The 14696-nt window shown below is 39.0% G+C and overlaps 1 protein-coding gene across 9 annotated transcripts in view; it reads left to right on the forward strand.

Annotated features, from left to right (window-relative positions):
* The window catches only part of IFT81 (intraflagellar transport 81), a 103221-nt gene extending 96837 nt beyond the window's left edge, over positions 1-6384 (forward strand). For all 9 annotated transcript variants that reach the window (XM_009004605.5, XM_078337249.1, XM_035257559.3 and 6 more), the window contains one exon: positions 3682-6384. In XM_009004605.5, the coding sequence (XP_009002853.1) occupies positions 3682-3864 (183 nt within the window). In that variant the 3' untranslated portion in view covers positions 3865-6384. The remainder of the gene's footprint in view (positions 1-3681) is intronic.
* The last annotated feature ends 8312 nt before the right edge of the window (positions 6385-14696 follow it).

Raw genomic sequence — 14696 nt, forward strand, 5'->3', positions numbered from 1 at the left:
TCTCAGCTTAGTTAATCCTCTTATTTGGATGAGTATCAACTACCAGAATTCTCATTTGTGTCTCAGATCAGCTAGTATATTGACCGTATGCTAAAAGAGGAAAGGATGAGGATGTTCCTATGCACTCTGCCTCTGTGTCTCTGCTTGCTTTTCTGTCCCTTTTGGTGTTTTTCTCACACTTGGTGTCAGTACAGGTATTTCAGACACGCTCCATTTCCTTCTATGTGCAGTATTACCTTCTCTACCAAAATGTCAACTGTAGTTGTCTCTAGAACATGGGATTATTAATAGATTATTTTTGTTTCTTTTTTTTTTTTTTTTTTTGAGATAAGAGTCTTGCTCTGTCACCTGGGCTGAAGTGCAATGGCACAATCATGGCTCACTGCAGCCTTGACTTTCCAGGCTCAAGTGGTCCTCTTGCCTCAGCCTCCTGAGTAACTGGGACCACAGCCATGTGCCACCATACCCAGCTAGTTAAATTTTTTTTTTTTTTTTTGTAGAGATGGGGGTCTCACTTTGTTGCCTAGGCTGGATTCTCTCACTCTTTTTTCCTACCTTGTCACTTGTCTCTGACTTTGTGTCTACTGTTGCTTTCAGTCACCCTTCCTCAATCTCCCATAATGTAGAACCAAATTATATTTTTGTAATTTATTGACGATCCTTTTATCCCTCTTTAAAAGTTTAGAGTCAATGAGTAAAACAGTTTTGGCAAGTAGACCGTCCAAGATGTTAGTAACAAAAACAATTCTGAGAAGGATTTTGGTTTATTTAATAGTGTACTATTTTTACAATCACTGGGACTTCTCCCTGAAGTATATGTGCATATAATTTGATTTATTTGGACATATATAGACTATACACTGTTTAAAGATATACAACATTTAATAACAACAATATATATAATATGGCCGGACACAGTGGCTAACGCCTGTAATCCCAGCACTTTGGGAGGCTGAGGTGGGCCGATCATGAGATCAAGAGATCAAGACCATCCTGGCCACTGTGGTGAAACCTTGTCTCTACTAAAAATAAAAATAAATTAGCTGGGCATGGTGGCATGTGTCTGTAGTCTCAGCTACTCAGGAGGCTGAGGCAGGAGAATCTCTTGAACTGGAAGGTGAAGGTGCAGTGAGTGGAGATCGCACCACTGCACTCCAGCCTGGCAGTGGAGCAAGACTGTGTCTCAAAAATATATATATATATATATTTATATACGTTTATATATATAAACATATAATATATTTATATATAATAGATGTTTATATATATAAACGTATATAAATATGTTTAAACATATTTATGTATAAACGTATATATGTTTATATATTTATAAATATATAAACATATATTTATATATATGAGATAACATTTAATAGCAAGCATATATAAAATACATGATAATTTATGAAGTATTTCAATATGTCACTTGAAAAAATAATTTACCAAGCAAATACTTTTGTTTTCCCCTATTATTAGCCTTGGTTGTTTTTTGGTTTTTGGTGTTTTTTTGTTTTTTTTTTTGTTTTTTTTTCAGTTTTTTAAGAGACAGGGTCTCACTCTGTTGCCCAGTCTGGAGTGCAGTGGTGAAATCATAGCTCACTACAGCCCCAAATTCCTGGGCTCAAGTGATCCTTACACCTCAGTCTCCCAACTAGCTAGGACTACAGGCACATGCCACTACCATGCCCAGCTTTTTTTTTTTAATTTTTATTTTTGTAGAGACAGGGTATGGCTATGTTGCCCAAGCTGGCCTTGAACTCCCAGGCTCAAGCGATCCTCCTGCCTGGGCCTCCCAAAGTGCTGGGATTACAGGCGTGAGCCACCTCGCCCAGTCCCCAGCCTGCTATTATTATCCTTAATTTTTTTTTTCTTGAGACGGAATCTCACTCTCTTGCCCAGGCTGGAGTGCAGTGGCACAATCTCAGCTGATTGCAACCTCCACCTCCCAGGTTCAAGCGATTTTCCCACCTCAGCCTTCAGAGTAGCTGGGATTACAGGCACGTGCCACCATGTCCAGCTAATTTTTGTGTTTTGTATTTTTAGTAGAGATGGGGTTTCACTATGTTGGCCAGGCTGGTCTCGAACTCCTGACCTCAAGTGAGTTCTGTTTTCCACTTGAAACTATATAGCATGAGTTCTGTTTTCCACTTGAAACTCCAAGCATACCTGACACATAACAGGTGCTCCATAATTATATCTTGAATAAATAAGAATTAGGTTTTAGTATATAGAATATACTGAGTCTGTTGGTTTCTTGAGAAATTTTTATCTAAATGGAAATTCTAAAATAAAATGTGGACATTTCTCAGGCTTACACTAATAAATGAATTATTTTAAAGCTATCTGAGCTAGTATGTTAAAGCTTACTGAGCTATAATTCTTCTTAAGTAATATGTCATGTACATCCTCCTAGCTTGTTTTCATTGGAGAACTAGAAAGGCAAGCAGTTTGACTTAGTGTCTCATAGTGGCGCAGTCTCAGCTCACTGCAACCTCCACCTCCCGGTTCAAGCCATTCTCCTGTCTCAGCCTCCTGAGTAGCAGGGACTACGGGCACACACCATGCCCAGATAATTTTTGCATTTTTAGTAGAGACAGGGTTTCACATGTTGATCAGGTTGGTCTTGAACTCCTGACCTCAAGTGATCTGCCCACCTCAGCCTCCCAAAGTACACTTGTGAGCCACTGTGCTTGGCCTATTAACTTTAATTAGTAACTGAGAAAACTGAGGTCCCAAGAAATTAAGTGTCTTGCTTATCACTAGAGGAGACAAAACCAGATTAAAACTGAAGACTTCTGACTTCCAAACTCTACATTCTTCTTTTTACACCATGATACTGTTCCACTTTCCTAATTATCTTTTTCTTTCTCTTCTTTTTATAGTTTTATGGTTTGTTTTGTTTTGTTTGAGACAGAGTCTTGCTCTGTCACCCAGGCTAGAGTGCAGTGGTGCTCATGCAACTTCCACCTCCCGGGTTTAAGCAATTCTCCTGTCTCAGCCTCCCAAGTAGCTGGGATTACAGGTGCCTGCCACTGTGCCTGACTAATTTTTGTATTTTTAGTAGAGACAGGATTTTACCATCTTGGCCAGTCTAGTCTCAAACTCCTGACCTCGTGATCCACCTGCCTTGGCTTCCCAAAGTGCTGGGATTACAGGCGTCAGCCACAGCACCTGGCCAGTTTTGTGTTCTTTTTAACTTCAAGCTGTCCTACATTAGTTAACTTTTTTTGTTGTTTTTTTGGGGACAGAGTGTTGCTCTGTCGCTGATGCTGGAGTGCAATGGCGTGATCTCTGCTCACTGCAACTTCTGCCTCCCAGGTTCAAGCTATTCTCCTGCTTCAGCTGTCCAAGTAGCTAGGATTACAGGTGCCCATCACCACGCCTGGCTAATTTTTCTATTTTTAGTAGAGAAGGGCCATATTGGCCAGGCTGGTCTCAGATTCATGACCTCAGGTGATCCACCTGCCTTGGCTTCCCAAAGTCCTGGGATTACAGATGTGAGCCACCGCATCTGGCCTTTGTTAACTTTTATAATCTTAGTTTCGGTACATGATAGGAGTATGTGGTTTAGCTGACTATTAGTTATCAACTGTACAAAATATACCATATTCCTCTGAGTATAGCAATAGAGGTAAATCCCTGTAACTGAGATTTAAATATTCTTGGTTCTTTTAATGATAGAAACTTCGGGAAAAACAGAAAGTTGTGAGAGAAAGTCATGGTCCAAATATGAAACAAGCAAAAATGTGGCGTGATTTGGAACAACTAATGGAATGTAAGAAACTGTGTTTTCTGAAACAACAAAGCCAAACTTCCATTGGTCAGGTAATTCAGGAGGGAGGAGAAGACCGGCTAATACTATGAATTCATGTGTCATCATTTGGGGTTTTAATTGATACCACTAGCTATAAGCATAATCTCATAATGTATTTCTTTTTTGAAACTGATTTGTACAGCATTTTGCTTTCAGATTAGCCATTCTTTATTAAGTTTTCATGGAAAATAATGTTAAGGCAGATTTATTTTTAATGTTTTTTCATATGAAAAAGAGGCTTTTATTGTTTTGCTGAGTTTAGACATCAGTGGCGTCTTCCGAATTTTATGAGACAGGAAACTAAGTTTACTATCTGTAAATGTAAACATATGTCCATTAAGAAACATGTAGTTTTTTAAGAATGTAATAACCTAATGGCTTACTGTTTTTCTTAATCTTTTTTTGAAACTTTAGAAGAATCTTTTAGGAAGTAATAGCTCGTTTTGAAGAAACATTTATCTGAAGTTCAGCATTTCCTACACTTTCACTTCAGTTTCTTTTTCTTCTGTAAAATACAAGAAAATTTAATATTTTGACTAACATGTTTGTTCTGATTGTATAATTTAAAGGCAAATAAACTTGGTACATATTCCATGGCTATTTAAAAAATGTATAGTTGTGTCAAAATTTATACTTTTTAAAATAAGTATTTATATCAACTTTTAAATTGAAGGATTATTATTTATTTTCACCAAAAATCTATTACAGATTTTTTTTTTTTGACATGGAGTCTCATTCTGTTGCCCGGGCTGGACTGCAGTGTCGTGATCTCGGCTCACTGCAACCTTCACTTCCAGGGTTCAAGTGCTCCCAACCTCAGGTGATCTGCCCACCTCAGCCTCTCAAAGTGTTGGGATTACAGATGTGAGCCACCCATGCCTGGCCTATTACAGATTTAATAATATAATAATCAGTCTGGGCACAGTGGCTCATGCCTGTAATTCCAGTACTCTGGGAGGGCAAGGCAAGCAGATCATTTGAGACCAGCCTAGGCAACATGACAAAACCTCATCTCTAAAAAAATATAAAAATTAGCCGGGTGTGGTGGCACACCTGTGGTCCCAGCTACTCAGGAGGCTGAGGCTAGAGAATCACTGGAACCTGGGACACGGAGTTTGTAGTGAGCTGAGATCACACCACTGTATTCCAGCCTGGGCAACAGAGCAAGACCCTGTCTCAAAATAATAATAATAATAATCTGATCGTTATGGGAACTGTTATTTTATTTTATTTTTGAGACAGTCATGATGGATGGTGAATGGCGAGCCAGCACATCATATGGAAAGAACAGGAGCAAGAGGTCAGGGTCAGGTGCCATTCACTTTTAAAGAACCAGGTCTTGTGGCCAGGTGCAGTGGCTCAAGCCTGTAGTCCCAGTACTTTGGGAGGCCAAGACAGGTGGATCATGAGGTCAGGAGCTTAAGACCAGCCTGGCCAACATGGTGAAACCCCTTCTTTTCTAAAAATACAAAAATTAGCCAGGCATGATGGCCCACACCTATAATCCCAGCTACTTGGGAGGCTAAAGCAGAGAACTGCTCAAACCTGGGAGGCTCCAGCCAGGGCAACAAAGCAAGACTCTGTATCAAAAAAAAAAAAATCTTATGTAAACTCAGAGCTAGAAATCACTAATCACCACGGGGATGGTACTAAGTTATTCACAAGGGATCCACCCCCATGATCCAGGCACCTCCCACCAGGCCTCACCTCCATCACTGGAGATTACATTTCAGCATGATATTTAGAGGGAACAAACATCTGAACCATATCAGATGGGGGTCTCTCTTTGTTGTCCGGAACTCCTGACTTCAAGTGATCCTCCCACCTTGGCTTCCCAAAGTACTAAGATTATAGGCATAAGCTACCATGCTTGGTCCAAAACCATTTTTTTTTTTTTTTTTGAGACAGAGTTTCATTCTTGTTGCCCAAGCTGGAGTGCAATGGCGCGATTTCAGCTCACTGCAACCTCTACTTCCCAGGTTCAAGCATCCTGGGAGCTCAGCCTCCTGAGTAGTTGGGACTTTAGGCGTGTGCCATCACACCCAGCTAATTTTTGTATTTTTAATAGAGATGGGATTTACCATGTTGACGAGGATGGTCTTGATCTCATGACCTCATGATCCACCCGCTTCAGCCTCCCAAAATGCTGGGATTACAGGCGTGAGCCACCTTGCCCAGCCTGAAAAGTTTTTTATTTGTAATAAAAGAGCCTCACTAGCTAGAGATAGTTGATAATTCTAGGAGCTGTAGCAAGAAGAGATGGGGTCCATCAGAATAAGAAAGAACTGAACTTACTGGGAAAGTATGGAGAGAAATATCTTTAATTTTTTTTTTTTTTTAAGAAAAAAAGCATTTCAGTATTCATAAGTGATTTGAATTGGTCCTCGGCTTGTTTTATCCTCTTATTTGGGCAAGTATCAGCTACCACCGTTGTCATTTGTGCCTTTAGATCTGCTAGTAGATCAGCCATCCTCCGAAAGAGGAAAAGCTTTGTTTTAGTGTGTAGAAACAAATCTTTAATTCAATCATGATTTTTTGGATAGTGACATAAATAAATTTGTGTGGTGTTAGCTACTGGTATGTTGTTTTTTATGCCAATAGTAAGTGATGCTCCTTTAAACAGAATATAAATTCCTTTGCAAGTATTTGAAAAAGACTAGATGCCCTTTATAGAAACACCATTTTATTTCTACAGAGGAAAGTCAGTTCACAAAATTGTTAAGTCTAGTGATTATTTTTTTAGCCCTTCACTGTCTTTGGTGCTCCTCTTGATTTTTAAAATGGTAATGACAGATACTCCATGGAATCCTTAGAAATCTACTGATTTTATTATTGCTTACTGTCTTTATTCCATACAGAAAGCATACATGGGTTAAACACAAAGGCAGCTCCAAAATTACTTTAGTCACTGAAGCAGAACACCATTATTACTTCAAGAAAAGCAAATTGAAAAACACCCTAAAAGTACAAAGTTATTTATAGATTGTATGTAACATTGGGCATTTTGTAATGCAGCTTAATGGGTTTAGTGCAGTGACTTTCCACTCATTTCATGATCTGATTGTAACATTAGAAAGCTTTAACTAACCCTGACAGTCTTTAACAGCTGGCATTTACTAAAGAGCTTATTACATTTTTCCTCCAGGATTGATACTCTGGCTAGCTAATTGATCAGAGTATTTAATCATTTTGGAAAATAATTTGTGTTTCATGTGATGGCCCAAATAAAGGAGAAGAATGCAGCCTGTGAAATCTGCCTCTGTGTTCACTGATATCCTTCTTCTAGTTGCCAACTGTTGCATGGAACTGACTGTATAAATTGTAAATTTCAAAAGGCCACTGCTTATCTTGCTTTCTGTATTAGTTCAGGAAACAATCCAACTTTAAATGGTGTCCTTTAAGAAGAATCTTATAATAGGATAATGTGCTTTCTATTACATATCTATTAACAACTGAATTCCAAGGCCATTTATTTTCTAGGTCTGGAGAGTGTACCAGAAGGGTCTCAGAACATTGTTCAAATGCATATGGAAATCAAAGCAGAAATTGCAGACCGCCTACCTTTTTCTTTTTCCTTTTTTTTTTTTTTTTCTTGAGATGGAGTTTAGCTCTGTAGCCCAAGCTGGAGTGCAGTGGAATGATCTCGGCTCACTGCAACTTCCACCTCCAGGGTCCCAGTTCAAGCAATTCTCCTGCCTCAGTCTCCCAGGTAGCTGGGATTACAGGCATGCACCACCATGCCCAGCTAATTTTGTATTTTTAGTAGAGACAGGTTTCACCATGATGGCCAGGCTGGTCTTGAACTCCTGATCTCAGGTGGTCCACCTACCTCAGCCTCTCAAAGTGCTGGGATTACAGGCATGAGCCACCACACCCAGCCCTTTTTCTTTTTTTTTTTTTTTTTTTTTTTTAATTTTTTATTGGATTATAGGTTTTGGGGTACATGAGCAGAGCATGGAAGACAGTTGCGTAGGTACACACATGGCAGTGTGCTTTGCTTTTCTTCTCCCCTTCACCCACATTTGGCATTTCTCCCCAGGCTATCCCTCCCCACCTCCCCCTCCCACTGGCCCTCCCCTTTTCCCCCCAATAGACCCCAGTGTTTAGTACTCCCCTTTCTGTGTCCATGTGTTCTCATTTTTCATCACCCACCTATGAGTGAGAATATGCGGTGTTTCATTTTCTGCTCTTGTGTCAGTTTGCTGAGGATGATGTTTTCCAGATTCATCCATGTCCCTACAAATGACACGAACTCATCATTTCTGATTGCTGCATAATATTCCATGGTGTATATGTGCCACATTTTTCCAATCCAGTCTATTATCAATGGGCATTTGGGTTGATTCCAGGTCTTTGCTATTGTAAACAGTCCAGCCCTTTTTCTTTAGATTAATACTTGCCCTCATTTTGCTTTAATTAGGAGACAATAATAAAATAAGCCACTTCATTTAAACTATCAAATAAGTGCAAATGTGTTATGTGCCTAATTAACATTTATACATTTTTAAGGTCTATGCACTTTCCAAGTATGTTTCTTAACTTTTTGAGGTAACACGGTACAGAGCACTTTTTGGTAATTTGAGTAAAATAAAAGGCTAAATATATTGCTGAAACTAAAAATATATAAATTTGCAGAATTCTTCTGAATTGAATATGAAAATATGAACAAATTAGTAACTTGCCAAAGCTATCTTTACGAAGTCAAAGTTTATATTGAAAAATGACTTTGTATGCAGGTATGTGTCTTTTTTTTTTTTTGGTATATTTTGCCTGAAGATTGGGTCCTAAGGTGTGTGTCTTATAGAAGTCTTGTCTTACACAGGCATTGTGTAAGTGACTAATGAGTGTGAGTAAATGACTTGTTTCTGCAAAGGATTCTATTTTCTTACATCATTCATCTTTCTTGGCATGAAGGAGTCTTTAGCCCAGGGAGTGGGTAAGAGAGCATCCTGATGATTAACTTTCTTTAAACTTGGTTATATCAGTAATCAATTAATATCATTATTGCAGCGAGGTGAGGAGTAGATTATATATGCAACAGATCCCTCTTTTTTAGACAATTCATGCAGCCAGGAGAGAAATAAATCTGTACCTTTATTAAAAATGTAAATTATTCCTCCACTCATACCAGCTTAGCTCCTCTTCCTCTTCCTTTTAATGAGAGCAATTTAAATACAGCTGCTTGGTGTGTGGCAGCCAGGCCTGGGGGTGAGCGTTTTGTCTCAGTAGCCTGGGGTGAGCGTTTTATCTCAGTGGCCTGGGGTGAGCGTTTTGTCTCAGAGGCCTGGGGTGGGCATTTTGTCTCAGGGGATGGATAGGGATCATTAAAAGTTATCTGTGTGTTTTTTTGTCCTTGACCCTACTGTCTTAAGATAATCTTAAAAAGAGAAAGTTGACTGTAAACATTGTTTAGCCCTACCCCATCCTTGCAAAAGATATCAAAAAATGAAACACAGATCCCAAATAAGTATTTTTAAGATACTTGGACAAACATATGCTTTCTGCTCCTATGCTCCCTCTTTTGGCAAACTGGAAGTACTTTCTTGGCAAACACCAATATTTTCAGAATTTCCTTTCTAGAATTGCTTAGAAGCTTGAGTCACCAAACTTGGTTTACTGCTATGGAAATTCACTATTCCAAGCACAGGAAGAAATGAAAGATTTTTGTTTTTCAGTGAAAGTATGTGTTTCCACCTCAGTTCAGAGTGTAACATCAGGTTCCTGGCTTGGCTTAATGCTGCATGCAATATCCTGGTAAACAGTCATAGAATTTTGTAGCTTGAAAGGAACCTCAGAATGATTCATGTAATCATTTATTAGATTGGGACCTTTGAGGGATCTCTTCCAACCTCTCTCCAGTGTACAAATTAGTTCTTTAGTGTATGTAGCGAATCACTTTCCAGCCATGGTGTTGTACCCCCAAAGCAGTTCACTCCTCATGAGGGAGCCTATTTCATTGCTAGAGCACAGGCTGATTAAGTTATTGGTTCTGAAAGTGAATCGAACTTACAGAGAAAGGACTTTTTATAAACATCTGTTATGCAAAGCAAGATTTAACAAGTTTTATTCTCTGAAGCTCTAATCATGATCATGATCATATGGCTGATTCAAGCAACTAACCTGGTACTGAGCACTCCATTTGTACCAGGCACTGTCCTAAGTGCTTTATGTATGTAGAACTAACATAACTCTCACAATAACCTTATGAGGCAACTGTAATTATCCCCATTTTATAGATAAGGAAACTGAAACAAAGAGAAACTTTCACAGTATTACACAACTAATGATTGTGGCAGAGCCAGGATCTAAAACCTGTGCTCACAACTACTATGCTATATTGCAGTGTGACCCATGCATATAAGTGTGACCCATTGTATATAAGGAAACAGACTGATGTCTATTTATGAGTTATGATGTAAAATAATTTTTAGTGCTTATTATAAGATTATAGTACCTTTTTTTTAAAAAAAAAAAGTGTGTTTGCTTGCTATACCTGAAGAACAAACTTTACTAAATGATTAACAGTAACCTCAACCAACCAGATGAGGAAATTATACTGAAAATGAATGTCCAGTAAATGAATGAAAGAAATGAGTAGTAGTTTTAAATAGAGAGCATACTGAAACTTTGTAGGGTTATCATTTAAATCTCTCTGTGACTATGTTAAAATCATGCATGTCTGCAATTGCTGGACATTTAGATCGAGTCCAATTTTTCACTTTATGAACAATGCTACAATGAAACTTAAAGATTGAAATACAGCTGGGTGTGGTGCTCACGCCTAGCATTTCAGGAGGCTGAGGCAGGAGGACTGCTTGAGTCCAGGAGTTTGACATCAGCCTGACCAACATGTTGAAACCCTGTCTCTACTAAAAGTACAAAAAATTAGCTGGGTATGGTGGCACATGCCTGTAATCCCAGTTACTCGGGAGGCTGAGGCAGGAGAATCACTTGAACCCAGGAGGTGGAAGTTGCAGTGAACCGAGATTGTGCCACTGCACTTTAGTCTGGGAGACAGAGTGAGATTCTATCTCAAAAAAAAAAAAAAAGATTGAAATACAATAAAATATTAAGCAAAACTACAAAATTTATGAAATTTGGTTAAATCCAGAATCTGTTGACCAGTTTTATAGATATTTCTTGTCTTTTTCTATAAAAATATCAACAGGTAATTTCTTAACCAAAGAAATTAGCAAGATAATACTTGATTAATTGGAGAATGAAATTGAAAGTCCACTCATTTATTTTTGTGCAAATGTTTGTTATCTTGTGTGCCTGACACTGTGCTAAGTGCTAAAACAGAAATTGAACATGACCTAGTTTTTGCTCTCAAAGACCTCACAGTCTAGAAGACTCAAATATTAGGCAGCAAAATAAGTGCTATGTTTGCTAAGAATAGGGAGCTCAAAGGAAGCAGCAATTAATTCTGTTGGGGGATTGTGGAAAGATTAACAGAGGAGATGGGAATTGAGCTGGATTTGTAAGGATGAGTTAAAATTTTGATAGGCATGGGAAAAGTGAAGACATAAAGACATTTAAGGATATGGCATGTTAAGGAAAGGACAAGAAGTGTAGTATGGCTCAGTGAGTTACACAGATGCATGGGGGATGGGGAAGGAATTCCTATTATATATCAAGCTCTTGGATTCCGTGATGTGCTGGACACTCAGCTAGGCTGAATGAAAAGGTGCAGTAAAAATGTAAGATATGGCCCCTGTTGTTAACAGGACTAGCAATACATTAAACAACAGTAAACACATCGAGAAGTAATAACCAAGTGCTAAATTTTGTGGAACAATAGAAATTCAAATTGGAGATAAAGGGAAGACAAGAAGCTCAAGAAAGAGTAGAGTCAAGGAGGCTTTATCAAAGAGGTAGGAATTCATCTGGGCCTGGTAGGATGGGTAAGATGCAGACAGTGAATGGGAGAGCATGGCAGAACAGCAGCAGTGAAACCAGCAAGTACTTATCACTCACTTCTCCCTTATCCAGCTCTATAGTAAATATATTGAGCAAGAAAAGGCATGACTGCGACTTTTCAGCAGCTTAAAGTCCGATTACCAAGATAAGCGATGTAACCAACAAAGCAGTACTGGATTAGCCAGTAGGCAAACATGCACTGCAGATTTTCTGAAAATATTTGATATTTCAAAAATCAAAGAAGTTTCCATTAGAAAAAGCAAAATTTGGCCAGGTGTGGTGGCTCACGCCTGTAATCCCAGCACTTTGGGAGGCCAAAGTGGGCAGATCGCTTGAAGTCAGGGGTTTGAGACCAGCCTGGCCAACATAGCAAAATCCCTGTCTTTATTAAAAATACAAAAATTACCCAGGCATAGTGGTGCATGCCTGTAATTCTAGCTACTTGGGAGAATGCGGCATGAGAATCGCTTGAACCCAGAAGACAGAGGCTGCAGTAAGCCGAGATTGCACCACTATACTCCAGCCTGGGTGATGGAGTGAGACTCTGTCTCAGAAAAAAGAGAGAAAGAAAAAGCAAAACTCTGTTAGACTTCCTTATATTTGTTTTATGGTTTAGTTTTTGTTTCTTATTGCATATGGTGGGGAGGGAATTACAATCTTTTGGCAGTTAGAGTCTCCTAAAATTTTAGTTGAGGTTCCAGGAATGGGATAAAAACCACATGGATAGTAGAGTTTATAATCTCCACAGAACTCAAAGGGGGAGAAAACACAGGTTGGAGCAATCTGGTCAGGCTAGAGGAGAAAACATTCAAGTTAAACCACTTATGGAAGCTTGAGTAGAAATTGGCTCCGAGAGGGAGCAAGAGCTCTGTAGAGAAGCAGCAGCCCCAAAAGGGAATGCCCTGAGGTACATGCCAGGCGTGGCCATAGAGAATAGAGATGAAGCTGGAAAGGAGTGGGAGATTGAAGCTGAAGGTTTCTAGCTGGTGCAGTTATCAGTCATGGTATGTTGGTAATAATTATAGGAGTATAGGAGTTCTTCTTTTTTTCCTTTTTTTTTTTTGAGACAAAGTCTCACTCTTGCCCAGGCTGGGGTGCAGTGGCAGGATCTTGACTCACTGCAACCTCCACCTTCTGGATTCAAGTGATTTTCATGCCTCATCCTCCCGAGTAGCTAGGATTACAGGTTCCTGCCACCACACCTAGCTAATTTTTGTATTTTCGGTAGAGCTGGGGTTTCACCAGGTTGGCCAAACTGGTCTCAAACTCCTGACCTCAGGTGATCCACCCACCTTGGCCTCCCAAAGTACTTGGATTACAGGCATGAGCCACCACACCAGGCCAGGAGTTCTTCTTAATATCCCTTTGGACCATTGATGAAATGAGATTCACTGCATTATAGGGAATGACAAATTATCGTCTTCCATGGAACTGCTACTATGAACTAAGTTTGGTTTATTTTTTGTGACAGAGAAGAACAGTATAGATGGTAAGCCAATTAATTTGTTTCATTGTACTTTGGGGTTATATTTTACACTAATTCAAAGATTTCACATTTTATTTATTTACTTATTTATTTTTGAGACAGAGTTTTACTCTTGTTGCCTAGGCTGAAGTGCAATGGTGCGATCTCAGTTCACCACAATCTCCGCCTCCCGGGTTCAAGCTTTTCTCCTGCCTCAGCCTCCTGAATAGCTAGGATTACAGGCATGCACCACCATACCCGGCTAATTTTGTATTTTTAGTAGAGATGAGGTTTATCCCTATTGGCCTGGCTGGTCTTGAACTCTTTACCTCAGGTGATCTGCCTGCCTTGGCCTCCTAAAGTGATAGGATTACAGGTGTGGGCCACTGCGCCCGGCCTCTTTTATTTATTTATTTTTTTAGAGAGAGATACGGGGTTTTACTGTGTTGACCAGGTTGGTCTTGAACTCCTGGCCTCAAGTGATCCTCCTGCCTCGACCTCCCAAAGTGCTGGGATTACAGGCATGAGCCACCACACCCAGCCTCATTTTATTCTTTGATTCAGTTTACAACTCTGTATCATCTATGCCTTCGCTTTTTTGTTACATGTAACATTTTCAGATTTGTGAAAAAGATTTAGTAATTCTAAGGAATTAAGCTGAGAAACAGAATATTTAGAAGTTATATTTTTATTGGGAGACATTTTAATAAGTTTATGTGATTTCCTATATTTAAAAAAATGTGAGAAAAATTCAAAGCTGGTTTTTCTCTGTGCTTGATTTTTTTTTCTTAAGAGGAGGCAAAAGAACTTTTTACAGAATAATTGCCAAGTCGGCAAGGAGAGCCTCAGCCCTTGGAGAGACCCACTTGCTAGTGACTTGGCAGTGTCAAACAAATGTTCAACTTTTATTCTGACACTTCTTGAAGAATTTGATTGAAACTATATATGTCAAGATAACACTCAGCAAAGTGCCCTTCTTGCATTTGTTTCAAGATATATTTGGAAACAAAGAGATGACCTTGGACTCAGCTGCTTTTCCAATTTAGGACTTCTCTCTAGGTCTACTGAATAATAATATTCCCCAACATTGAAAATTCAACGAATGGAAAAACATTTTAGTTACTGTATGCCTTAAGTCCTATGATAGAGGACTTCTCCCAGCAATATGTTCTGCTTCTAAAAGAAATGATATATTTAGCCCACAAACTCTATATTAGCTTTCTAACCATCTACTTCGAAATACATTTAGGAACACATTTGCTTTTCATCAGAGTGCCTTTTTGTAATCTAAATTGAGCTACCCTTGCTTTTTAAAATATTTTAGCATCTAAGAAATAAAAAAACAACCTGCAGTTAACTCTTCGCCTTTGCTTTCTGGCATTCAAATTTTCATTTGAAGCCAGGGTTCATTGTAGCTTGATGTAAGATCTAAAAGAAGACTTTGGAGGCCCTGACATCCCCTTCTAAGGCTATTGCCACCTGCCCAGATGACAATAG

The sequence above is a fragment of the Callithrix jacchus genome, chromosome 9 (assembly GCF_049354715.1).
Source record: "Callithrix jacchus isolate 240 chromosome 9, calJac240_pri, whole genome shotgun sequence".
Classification (NCBI taxonomy): domain Eukaryota; kingdom Metazoa; phylum Chordata; class Mammalia; order Primates; family Cebidae; genus Callithrix; species Callithrix jacchus.